Source organism: Pteropus medius, unplaced genomic scaffold (genome assembly GCF_902729225.1).
Source record: "Pteropus medius unplaced genomic scaffold, Ma_sr-lr_union100, whole genome shotgun sequence".
In the NCBI taxonomy this organism is placed as follows: Eukaryota; Metazoa; Chordata; class Mammalia; order Chiroptera; family Pteropodidae; genus Pteropus; species Pteropus medius.
Window position 1 is genome coordinate 9,147,258 of NW_024340849.1, and position 11,518 is coordinate 9,158,775.

The window sequence follows — 11,518 nt, forward strand, 5'->3', positions numbered from 1 at the left end:
CAGGTTGCGGGAGGAGGGGAGCTATGAAGAGAAGGAGCTGGAAGGTGCTTTGCTTGACTGGTGACTCGGGGGTCCCACTGGGGGTAAAGGGAGATTCCTGCTGTGGAGGAGGAGGTGACTCCTGAGCCCCTCGAAGGGGCCAGCTCCACGGGGAACCCTTGAACAAACAGACTTCTCGGGGTGCATGTAGTTCTGGCCCCGGTCTGGGTGGCACCAGAGGGGCCCAGGGGAAGGGGTCTGAATGGCCTCAGCATATTTCATGGATGAAATCAACATAACAAGAGTTTCAGAAGCAGCCATGAAGGTAAACAGACTTACAGTCTGATGGGGGAGGGGCAGCCCTGGCCCATTGCCTTGAACCCAGTGCCCGGGAGGTGGGCAGTGGCGGGGAGACCAGGCGGAGCCAAGGGGACTTTCCATGCTGTCATTTTCCTCACGGGCAGCTGGAGTGGAAGGAACCAGGAAGGGGGATGGGGGTGAATGGCCGTACCTGAAGACCAGGTGTCTTGTGGAGTTAGAAGCTAGGACAAGTTTTCTGTCTTTATTTCTAAATGGTCCTCTCGGAGATCACTTCTCTGAGCTGGTGAGAGTCCTCTTTTAGAATCGCCCTCGGGCCTCGCCACCTTTTGAGAAAATCAGGGCAGTATTTACCACCTATGGGTGGCAGCCAGTGCAGGCTGGCAAGGGAGGCTGCGAAATTGTGTCTTGCTTACTGAAGGGGCGAATGTCGTTTCTGAAACGCAGGTGAAGCCGTATAATGTCTATGTCACAGTCGCCTACCCGCCTGACACAGACACCCCTGGGTTTGCAGAAGAAAACAAAACAAAAGTAAGTATTCCTCTGCGCCCCGTTTTGAGGCTTTCATGTTATGAACCCCCTTTTCTGATTTTCTGCCTTTCCGCACGTCGGCCCACAGGCATTTTCATATGTCAGAAAATCAAGTTCCTTTCGATTTATGTGCCAACTAGAGGCCTCTGAACTTTCTGGAACTTTCATTTGAAATCTTGGAGAATGCAGCCATGTTTTCAAAGGCCATGAGTTTTGCTCATAATCTTTGAAGCCTTATCGCATCAATAAGGTCTTTTCTTTGTGATGGAGAGTACAGCCTGTATTTTTAACGGATGAGATGGTTTTCTTTAAAAATAATATTCCCTCCCCTGAACTTAAACACCTGCTTGCTGGGCCATTGTCTCCCTATCGAGGTCTGATGGGCATCTCAGACGTAAGGCTTCAGAAACGGAACTTTTGATCCCCCCTCGGAACCCCCATGATTTTCATCTCGTTACCTGGCGGCCACAGCTGCTCAGGCTGCGGACCGCGAAGCCGGCCTCGGCTCCCCCCTCTCACACCTCACGGCCGGTTGGTCTGCAGATCCCTTTGGCTCCTCTCTGAGAAAATATCCCAAATCTGACTTTTTAAAAAACTGTACATATCACTGCCATGCCAGTAGTGGTGGCCCTGGATGTTTTTGCCTGAACGACCTTCGTGACCTTCGACAGTGGTCTCTTCCTGCTTCTGTCCTCAGCCCCCTGGGGCCTGTTCTTCACAGAGTCACTAATGATCTTTTTCAAGCTTAAGGCAGGTCTCTTCACCTCCCTGTTTAAAACCCTCATGTTTAACAACAAACAAACGAACCAACCCCAAAAGACCACCCAGTCCCATAGAACATTCTAGAACAATGGAAATGTTCTGTGCCTGCACCCTCTGATGCGGTGGTCTCGTAATAGTGTGGGTGTTGAGCACCTGAAAAGTGGCTAGGGGACCACGAAAGTGAATTTTTAATTTGATTTAATTTTAACTAGTTCAAAGTTAAAATTAAGTGTCATATGTCGGTAGTGGCCGCCTGTATCGTGGAGAGTGTGGCGGTAGTGGCCGCCATCACACCTGGAGTGGAGTCCAGAGGCCTTGAGGTGTATAAAGTCCCCCGGTGTCTGGACCTCAGTTGCGTGAGCTTGCCCAGCCCGTGGTCACCCGCAGGCTTCACGCTTGCCGTCCTCTCTCTGAATGTGCGGGTGGCCGATCCCCTTGCCTCTTTCCATCTCGGTACAGACGTCCCTTCCCTGACCCTCTGGATGTCAGATAGTATTCCCCTAGGACATTCGCCATCCTCTTCCCTGGCTTTAGTTTTTCCTCCGAGCCGAGGCGCTTATCACCACTGGACATTTACATTGTATACAGCGACCGTAGGGTGATCCGGAGCTGAATCCAAGCTTTGCGTTTTGTTCCTCTTTGCCTCGATGCATAGTAGTCGCTCTCCGAGCAGACAAACAAATAAAGGAATCAGTCAGCACTTATCGTTTCGAACCCATGTTGCTGGTTTTTCATCTCTTTTATAATAATGCTTAGTGTGAAACTCCACAGCATAAAAATTGGCACTTATGCTCCACAGGCCGTATATGTGCAAAAAGATGGTTATGATTTAGAAGCTTTTTTCCTAGTCATTTCTCTTTAGCTCTGCCTCTTTTAAAATTACCACTATTTCAAAGGAGTAAATTTAAGCCAAATGTGTGTCTTAGAATAAGCTGGGTTCTGCTAAGCAGATTTGCAACATTTGGTAAGCAGTCTTTTAGTTTGAAGCCAAAGCTGACACAGGGTGGTGATTTCCCTGTGAAGATTTGATGTTGAAGCTATTTTTTTTTTTTTTTTCCAGGAAAATGTTGGTTTGACTTCTCGGGGTAAATCAAATTCTAGGTTGAGCCCTGTAGGGGGCGCCCACAGTCCTTTTAAATCTTGGGCATACCTGGCCACAGACACCGGCATGGTGGTCTGGAAGAATGCATGGTGGCACCTTCGAAAGGCCTTCCTCTTACTTCAGGTTTAACAAGAAATACTCGACTTTTATGAAGTGCTGTGCTTTCCCATTTTAAAAGGCCATATTCTGGTTTTCATTTTATTTAATTCTTTTAAGCCTGCATGGTAAATAAAATTTACAGTTTCATGCAGTTTAAGGCTTTCGTTTTGAAACTTCTAACTCAGACTCCCTTTTGAAAGAATTTTTGAGCATATGTGTACATGACACCACGAAAAAGATGCAACAAAAGGGGGAGAACGGGGAGAAAAAAAAAAGACCTCGCCCACAGAGAACTTAGGAGGTAAATTGCAACTACACGAGTAGCTATAATATACATTAAGGCAGAAATGTTCAAAGACAGGAAGAGGAATTCCCGCCAGTTAAGAATTCATAAATGTCTTTTTGAGCTGGGTAACAAGGGGGAGAAGGACCTTTGCCTGCCTTTTGAGATTTGGGGTTCCGATGCCCCAGCCCAGTAACGAGCTCCCAGCCACGTGAGGGACCTCTCAGGTGATTCCTAGTTCCCTCGCTGCCTCCTCTGCAGGTCCTGTGAGAAACGGCTGCAGTGTTGAACAGGGGCCGGGGCCGTCCCTGCTCAGGGCCTCCGTTCTGTCCAGCGGTCAGTCCTCAGCTGGCCTGGGAGTAGCGTGGGAAGAGAGGTGCTGGTCGTAAGAGGACACTTGCTCAGGGCACAGCCTGGGCTCTGGGGAAGCCCCGTGGGCTGGGTGTCTGGCCAGCAGGGAGGAGTCAAGGAGCCAGTGTTTCTGGTCTTGTTGCAGAGATGTGTTCTCGGCCTAGCCTGGATGGGCCTCACTGGGCCCGAGACCACACGTCCTACAGAGAGTGGCCAGGGCCTCCTTGTCTGGCTTCAGCTGCCAGGCTGAATTTTACACAGTTAACCAGGTAGAAACTGATTTCGAATCCAGATGGACCTAATCTCCCAAAATAAGAATCTATTCCAAGGTGGGAAACTGGAATTACTTAGCAATGGCGGGTTGGAGCGCTGTAAGAATTATTGATTTTTTTAACTGATATGTCCATTTTTCCACTTTAGCCTTTGGAAACCCGCCTTATTTCAGAGACCACATCGATTTGCACACCAGAGCAAGTGGCCAAACAAATCGTTAAAGATGCCATAGTAAGTCAAATCCTTGCTTTCTTTACTAATAGCTATAGTTCTACGTTTCCGAAGAGATAATTTGTCCCCGGGCTTATTTCAAAACACAAATTATTGTATCTTTTTTTTTGTCGGTCAGATTTATCCTATCTCATATTAGACTCTTACTTTTCTTCCCTTAGATCCATCATCGATTCCATGTTAATTAGTAAGCTCCTGGAGACCGATGATGTGTCTTAACCTTAGGAACAGTTTGATCAGTAAGGGTGTCTGGGAACTTTGGTTCTTTAAAGAGAAAATGAGACCTGCCTGTGACGCGTCAGCAATACGTGCTGTGGACTGTGCGTGGCATGCTGCCTTTCTTCTTTCCTGCAATACTTTCAGTTTTAGATTATTTCAGGCACTCTGTTGCCAGACTCATTGGCTAAGGGTTTTTCTTCCACCTTCCTGCTTCCCAGTATTGCTTCTCAGAGGTTCACTGATAAGAAAGGGTAACCGGCCCGCTGGACCATCATCCTGTCAGCCCCACTAATGTGCCTCTGGGCTACTGAGTCAAAAAGGGTATCTTTGGAAAGCATGTGCTGTTTTGTAGAACAACACACGTTCCACAAGCTTTTGACAACATCCCCATGAACCCGCCTGCAGAAAAATACTCATTTATGTGGGATCTCTATAAACCTTAGACCCACACTGAATTTAGGAAATTTGGGGGCCACTGGGACGAGAAGTGTCAGCACGCTGTGCACGAGGCAGAACTGAGCAGAATGCGAGAGATACCGAACTCTGTAGAATATATACAGACATTGGAAGAACTTTGCCCCGTCGAGTTCAGAGGCTTAGATGGATCGCACCCGTGGATGAGGCAGACTTTTTTCCTGCTTATGTCAAGTCAGAGCAAACACACTCAGTGTTTTTAATGATTTGAAATAACTCTTTGTATTTTGGCAGGATTCATTTCGTCCGATGGTGTTCAAACTTCATCTCTTGACCACTTTACACTCTCAACGGTTGACAGCCGCAGAGAACTTTCGTGTACAGGGGTTAGATTTGCCATATTAGAAATTGAAACTGTGTACTTAAAAAAAAAACATTTATTAATTCACTTAAAATAACAATGATGAACCTGTTGCATTTTAAGGTAACATTTTCACAACCATAATTATTTCTTGAGGCAAACCTTTAGCGAGAAGAGGGATGTCATTTTACATTCCAGCATCCCTTCAATGCCTGCGTTTCTAGAAGGCAGCTGAGCTCTCGTAGCTGCTTCTGCATTCAATCTGTTGTCATATGTTGTTTGGAAGGAAAGATATAAAGAAAATCTGGCTTTACACAGATAGGTAGTTAGAAAAGGGAGGAATATTTTATAGGCTTTTCAGATAATTGTGGGCATTCTTTTTTAGTATTAAACTCAAACTGGATGAATGGTCGTTTCTAAAACGTTAGTTGCAGTGTGGAATTGGCAAACCACATTAATGAACTTTTTGTTCTCTGTTCCATTGAAATCCCTCGGTCTACGCGCTTTCAACGTTTTGTACCCATTCACGATTTTGTAATGTTATGCATTAGTCATTTAGAAAATATGAGTTTGCTGAGTTAATGCAAAAAATTTCATTAATATCACTGCCGATCTTGTAAAAAGTCTTTGCCTATTAGGAAGCTGACAGTCTCATAGGAAGCTCAGATTTTACATTGACCACAAAAGCTGCCAGTTTTCCTTGAAGTGATAGGGCCATTTCATTTATTTTCCACAAAACACCTTTCAAATACCCAAGTCTGAATAACCGTAGATAGCGTGTCCATGGTTCTTTCACACAAAAACGGTGTTCTGTGTGAAAAAAGCAGCAAATTTCATGAGCGGAAGGAGGGCTTCTCTTTAGGACATGCAGTCCCCTTGGGTACAGGGCACCGCAGAAAGTAACGCTGGGCACATACTTCTCTTTTTGCTACACGGAATATGAGAGGACACGTCCCCAAGGATTGCGATTTCATAAAACAATTTGTCCTCGAGGATTGCGATTTCATAAAACAATTTACTGCCTCATCCAGGGCACTTTTCAGCAACACCGACATTTAAAAATCTTACAAGATTTTAAAAAAATGTCTATTCTCTCTGTGTGTTTATTAGTTGCTGCTCGTGCTTGGCGGTGAGACCTGCCGATGCTGCAGCTGGTTCTGATGAGCAGGCAGTCTCGCCGCTGTCACTCGGCGAAAAGGGCAACGGGCGTCTTCGTATTATTTATCTGACGGTCGTGTGGTCCTCAGGGTCCCCTCCCACGGACACCTGTCCAGCCGTTTCGCCCACCCGCCAAGGCCACAGCCACGTCCGAGCGGGGCGCGGGCTTCGTCCCCGCCCCCGCCCCCGCGCAGGGAAGGGGCGACGCCCCCTTCTTTCTGTGTCGAGTCGGTTCCTGTCCGCGTTGCTGCCGCAGCCTCTTTCTCTTCTCTTCCTTCCCTTTAGCAAGGAAATTTTAACAGTTCCATCGGCTCCGACGGGTACATGCTCTCGTCCCTGACCTGCGGCATGGCTCCGGTCACTTCTATCACCGAAGGACTCCAGCAGGTAAGCTGTGCCGGGGCCGTCGGGCAGCTGGACACACAGACAGACAGACAGACGGACAGCAGCTCTTGTTCACCTTCCATGAGAAAAGGCTCAAGGAAGACCTGGTAGCTAAATCTGAGCATGTGAAAACTTTTTATTAAAATATCTCCTTTTCCCCTTCCTGTAACCAGGGATGAGTAAATGGGAAATGGGTTGAAGATTTAACTTGAGGAATTTAGACTGGGAAGAAGTCTTCTGGTCTAGGCCCGGTAGGCACAGAGATAAGACGCCCTCTCTGCTGTTGGGGTGTTAGTCTGGGTTCTCGTCTGATCCGACGGGTTTGAAAAATGGGATTCTCCACTGTCTAGAGTGGATTCGGGGTGGCCTCGCCTGGCAGGACTGGGATATTATAGGCTAGAACACCTTTTCTGGGGGACGTAGGCCACAGATAACTAAGCCTGGGGAGATGCAAGTCAAGGATTCGGTGGCATCCCCACCCGAAAGGAAATTATAGTTCGTCTAGGACACAGACAGTTAACTGCTCCTGGATGTGCTAGGTGGTGTGTTTGCTACTGGAGAGTCAGATGGAAGGCAACTCCAGGGGGCTTATGGTCCAAGGGGGTGGGGACACTGATGCACCCAGTGACACTAACAGTATAAAGTAATAATTCGAACAGAGGGATCGCTCTGGAAAGACAAAGCGTGGATGAGGGAGGTGGACGGAGGGTGGGAAGGCCGCCCGAACGGGGGCGGTCCACACCGGTGGGCAGATCATCGCAGCGCTAAGTTAGGAGCAGTAAACCGCGGCCAGACTAAGCGTCGGAACGGCTTAGCTGTTCTCACTCTGTGGTAGACCCACAGTTCCGCGCGTCTCTCCCAGACGGGGCACTCCGATGTAAGCTGTCCGAGGACAGGCCCGTGCCTGGCGCGGAGCGGGACGGGAGAATGCCCGAGTGCAGAGTGTGCGTGAAATCCGCACGTTGTCTGTGGTCCATCTTGTCCATTCTCCTCCTCCTATATGAGTGATGTCAAGTCTACAACTTCAGCCCCTCACAGTTTTGTGAACTCCGGGTCCGCGTGCATTTCTTTTTTAACTCAGGCTGTGCTGTTACATCTCCAGCTCGACGTGTCTCAGATAAAACTTCGTACTTCTCCAGCATCCTGCCCACCCCACACCCCCATTACCAATTCTGTATTCTCTTTCTGTAGCTGGTGTTCACATTCACTCAGGAGCCCACCAGAAACCGGGGTGTCACCACTGACTCCTCTCCTTCTGCCCCTCCCATCAGAGATCAGATCCGTCTCTCTCGTCCTGGGTCCACTCACTTCCTCCTGGTCCCCCCACCCCCCTGTTCAGGCCTGGCCACGCCCTCGGCTCCTCGCCTGAGCCCCGTTCTCTGCCAGCCAGAGGCTGTGAAGTGGCAGCCCACGGGCCCGTAGAGCGATTGGTCCATCGGGTATGAGTGTGCATGTCGAAATTAAATAAAGTTTTAAAATTAGATTTTACATAAGAAGTTCAGATTTCGGACTTTCCAGGAAAATCAGAAGGCCTAGCAGCACAGGGTCTGCGGGTCTGCTTTCTCACTGGGTGGGAATCGGCTGGGATGGGCGGCAGTTGGTCCCATAACGTAGGACACAGTCCCCCTGTCTTTGTGGTCCTCTGGCACCCTGCCCCAGGCCCTGGGTGCTTCGAATGTGCCATCACATTTCCCGGGGGGCTTGTTCCAAACTTCAGATCCACCTGGCGCGGCAACCTTCAGTGGCTCCCCAGGACCGTCCGGGTCAGGCCTTTTCGTTCGCTCCCTCCCTCCCTCGCAGGGCACATTAACCTCGACCTGTGACCTCCGACCCCACTCACCTTCCTCTTTTCCCCTGCTCCTCATCTTTCTGCAGCTTTGACTATGTCCCTCCGTCCCCAGCTTTGCTTCGTCTGACCAACTTCCAGTCTTCCTTCAGGTCTCACCTTCAACGCTGCTTTTTCCAGAAAATGCCGAGACTGGGTTAAACGCCTCGGACTTACCCCTATTTTAGTTCTGTATTGTGCTATGTTATCATTACTTTTTCTTGAGGGTTTTTCTTTTCGTTTACTTTTTTTTTTAGTCATAGACTTTATCTTTTAGAACAGGTTCAGGTTTATGGAAAATCTGAGCGGCAACTACAGAGTTCCCACACACCCGCCCACCGTCCCCTTTCTGATTAACCTCTGTGATCCTAAGTCCATTGTCACAGTCGATGAGCCAGCCGGTACCGACACATGATCGTGAACGGAAGCCCAGGGTTTGCACGAGGCCTTACTCTCGAGGTCCTACGTCCATCTATGGGATGATACACACATCCTGCGTAGAGCGACACGTGCCCCCCGTTACAGCATCGTGCAGGACGGTGGCCCAGCCCTGCGGTCCACCTGTGCCCCACCTGCTTCTCTCCTTCTGCACCTGGCGACTGCCGATCTTATCGTCCCCGTAGGTTTGCCTTTTCCCAGCTTCCTTTTGGTTTGTTCATTTTTCAGAGTGATCCTCGCTCACACTGTAGAGAATCAGAGAGGTTTCAGGGCTTGTTATGAAGAGCGGTGGTCCCTCATGCCCTGTCCCCCGTTCACCCTTCTCCGACCTGCCCGTCAGGACTGGCCGCCCCCTTGTCCATGCATAGCTGGACCCTGGCTTCCCCTCCATGGTCATCCTGGGGACCCCCTCTGCCTCTCTCTCGTACTGGGTCCCCTGCCTGCCGCGTCGTTTGACGTTGCTTTTCCTTGTCGACCCTCTCACTTTGGCTGTTTACCTCTTCTAGTAGCTTTCTGAGAAAAGGGTGCGCGAGGCAGATTTTTTGAGACCTTGCATATTTGAAAATGTTTTCCTTTGTAGTTTTATGCCTTTCAAGAATTCCGTTTAGAGGTGCTGGCAGCAAGTGTCCTTTAGTGGAAAAGGGGCAAGTTGATGGATATGGTTATTTGCTGTCTTAACACTGAAATTCTTTCTCCAGCTGATGTCTTTCCAATTACAGAATAAGCTCCTGGAGGGCAGGACCGTGTCTGTGTCACTGCACTGTCCTTAGCACCTAGCATAGGGTCTGGCTTTCGTAATCAGAACGTAAATCTTCAACCAAGAAGGCTTAGTTGTAGTTCAGATGTTCAAGATGCTGGAGTGGATTTTCCCCAGCAATTCCACTGCTGGGAATGCCTATTTAGTTCTTCGTCTAATTCGAATTCCTTAATTGGACAAATATTTTATTGTTATCTGTCTGGCAGGCCCTGGGTATCCAGGGGTGCAGAGCGGACAGCCTCTGTTCTCAGCATGTCACTGACCCTAACACAGTTTGCATTATACTCATCCTTGGAGCCGATTAGAAGATGTGGCTCCGAAACTGTTTATGAGAGACGGACCCTAATGTCCCTCGACGTGTCGTGCCGCTGGGCAAGCTCACAGGGCTGTCTTTGTTTTGCAGGTGGCTACCATGGGTCTCTTCCGCGTGCTCTCTCTGCTTTACCTCGGAAGTTTCGACACCATCATCCGTCGCTGCATGACAGAAAGAGCAAAATACGAAATCACAGACAAAACTGCCTAACCCTGACCCCTTGGGAAAAGAGTGCTTCTGAATAATGCGAGCAGCTCGCTGCTAAATGGGACCCAGCATTTTGGCCTACAGACACTTAGGTATCGCTTTTGAACTTGGGAGGTTGGACCAGCGCTCTCCGGCAAGCGGGCAGCAGCGGCGGGGTAGAAGTCCGAGGCCGGACAATGTTGTTAACACTATGCAAACGTGGACTAGGAGACCGTCTGAGTCTCTGACACAGAGAGACGATGACGGCGTGAGACCTGACCGTGGGCGAGCAGGGCGGGCGACGGGCTTCCCGAGTCCTCATTTATAGTTTTTTTCTAGTTATCCTTTTGTTTCCCCATGAGACCCCGTCCAGACGTGTACTTTATGACACCTAAGAAGTCTTGAGGACTTTTAAAACCTTCCATGAAAGACGGTTTATGGGTTCCTGCCACCCTTTTTTTTTTTTTTAACGTGGTGTGTTTTTAGTCAAGATGAGTTTTTACGCATCGCGGGCGAGTCGGGACACATCATAACGTCCCTGACTCCCCGTGCTGCTGGCGGACGCCTGTGGCTTCTCTTGCCCTTTGATCCCATAAGACGACGAGGGTGGCGGGAGAAGGCAGCGAGGTGAAGGGAGAGGAGACATTTTCCACTGAGAAAAATAGCGCTTTCCCGTCTTCTTCAGGTGTGAATACTTAGGGCTCCGTCACCTTTCGCTCACGGGGACAGGCAGCTTCCGACAATGTTTTCTGAAGAGAAATAAAATCGTAGAAGCTTTAATGTTTACCGTGTCTTCACTAGCCATGACGAGACGAAGTTCCATTTGGTGACAGTTGATTCTCATTCTCCTTTCCAGTTTTGCATATACCGCTAGCATAGTTTTTGTAAGGTTTTCGTTACAACTTATCGATTTGACTTTTTCAGTTAATTCATGAATGAATGAAAAGAAAAAAAAAATCGTGTGACATTCTTCTCCTCATAGGTTACGTGTGGCTTTTAAGAAAGGCTGGCGAGAGCGTATTTAAATTTTACTCATTAGAAAAAGGTAGGACGACGGGGCCGATTTTGAAGATACTTGTTTTTTGGAAGTAAAATGATCGCTCTGTTCTTTCTATGGCTCCCGCTGACCCGAGAGTGTCCTGTCTGAGCCACACGTTAAGGAAGCCCCGTCACCACAGTAGAGCTCCGAAAATCCTCTCTGCCCTGGGAATGCCACTTCTTGTTAAGGCTCCGTTGTTCGCTGAGTGGATTTCCACAGTAAGTGCCGATGGTGAGTGTTAGCCGAGAGGACCCGCTCCAGCCTGTCACTGCGTGTGCTCCCCTGATCCAAGGACAGTCACCTTCCTCGTAACGCTGTATTCCCTCCTTCGTGCATACTCGTATGCGTGTATCATAGCACATTCCAATTTCACTCTGGTGAGAAAAGACTACTGCTTTCGAAGGACTTCTTTTAGTGTTTAAAAAAACAACAACGAACTACAAAATATTAAAGACCTGAAAATTAATTGCAAACCTTTTTTGGCTCTCGAGTTTC

The 11,518-nt window shown here is 48.7% G+C and overlaps 1 protein-coding gene across 1 annotated transcript in view; it reads left to right on the plus strand.

Moving 5' to 3' along the window:
* Positions 1 to 10,764, plus strand: part of KDSR (3-ketodihydrosphingosine reductase) — a 29,892-nt gene extending 19,128 nt beyond the window's left edge. Inside the window, exons 7-10 of the mRNA XM_039840048.1 lie at positions 745 to 828; positions 3,846 to 3,929; positions 6,367 to 6,468; positions 9,889 to 10,764. Of these exons, the coding sequence (XP_039695982.1) occupies positions 745 to 828; positions 3,846 to 3,929; positions 6,367 to 6,468; positions 9,889 to 10,008 (390 nt within the window). The 3' untranslated portion in view covers positions 10,009 to 10,764. The remainder of the gene's footprint in view (positions 1 to 744; positions 829 to 3,845; positions 3,930 to 6,366; positions 6,469 to 9,888) is intronic.
* The last annotated feature ends 754 nt before the right edge of the window (positions 10,765 to 11,518 follow it).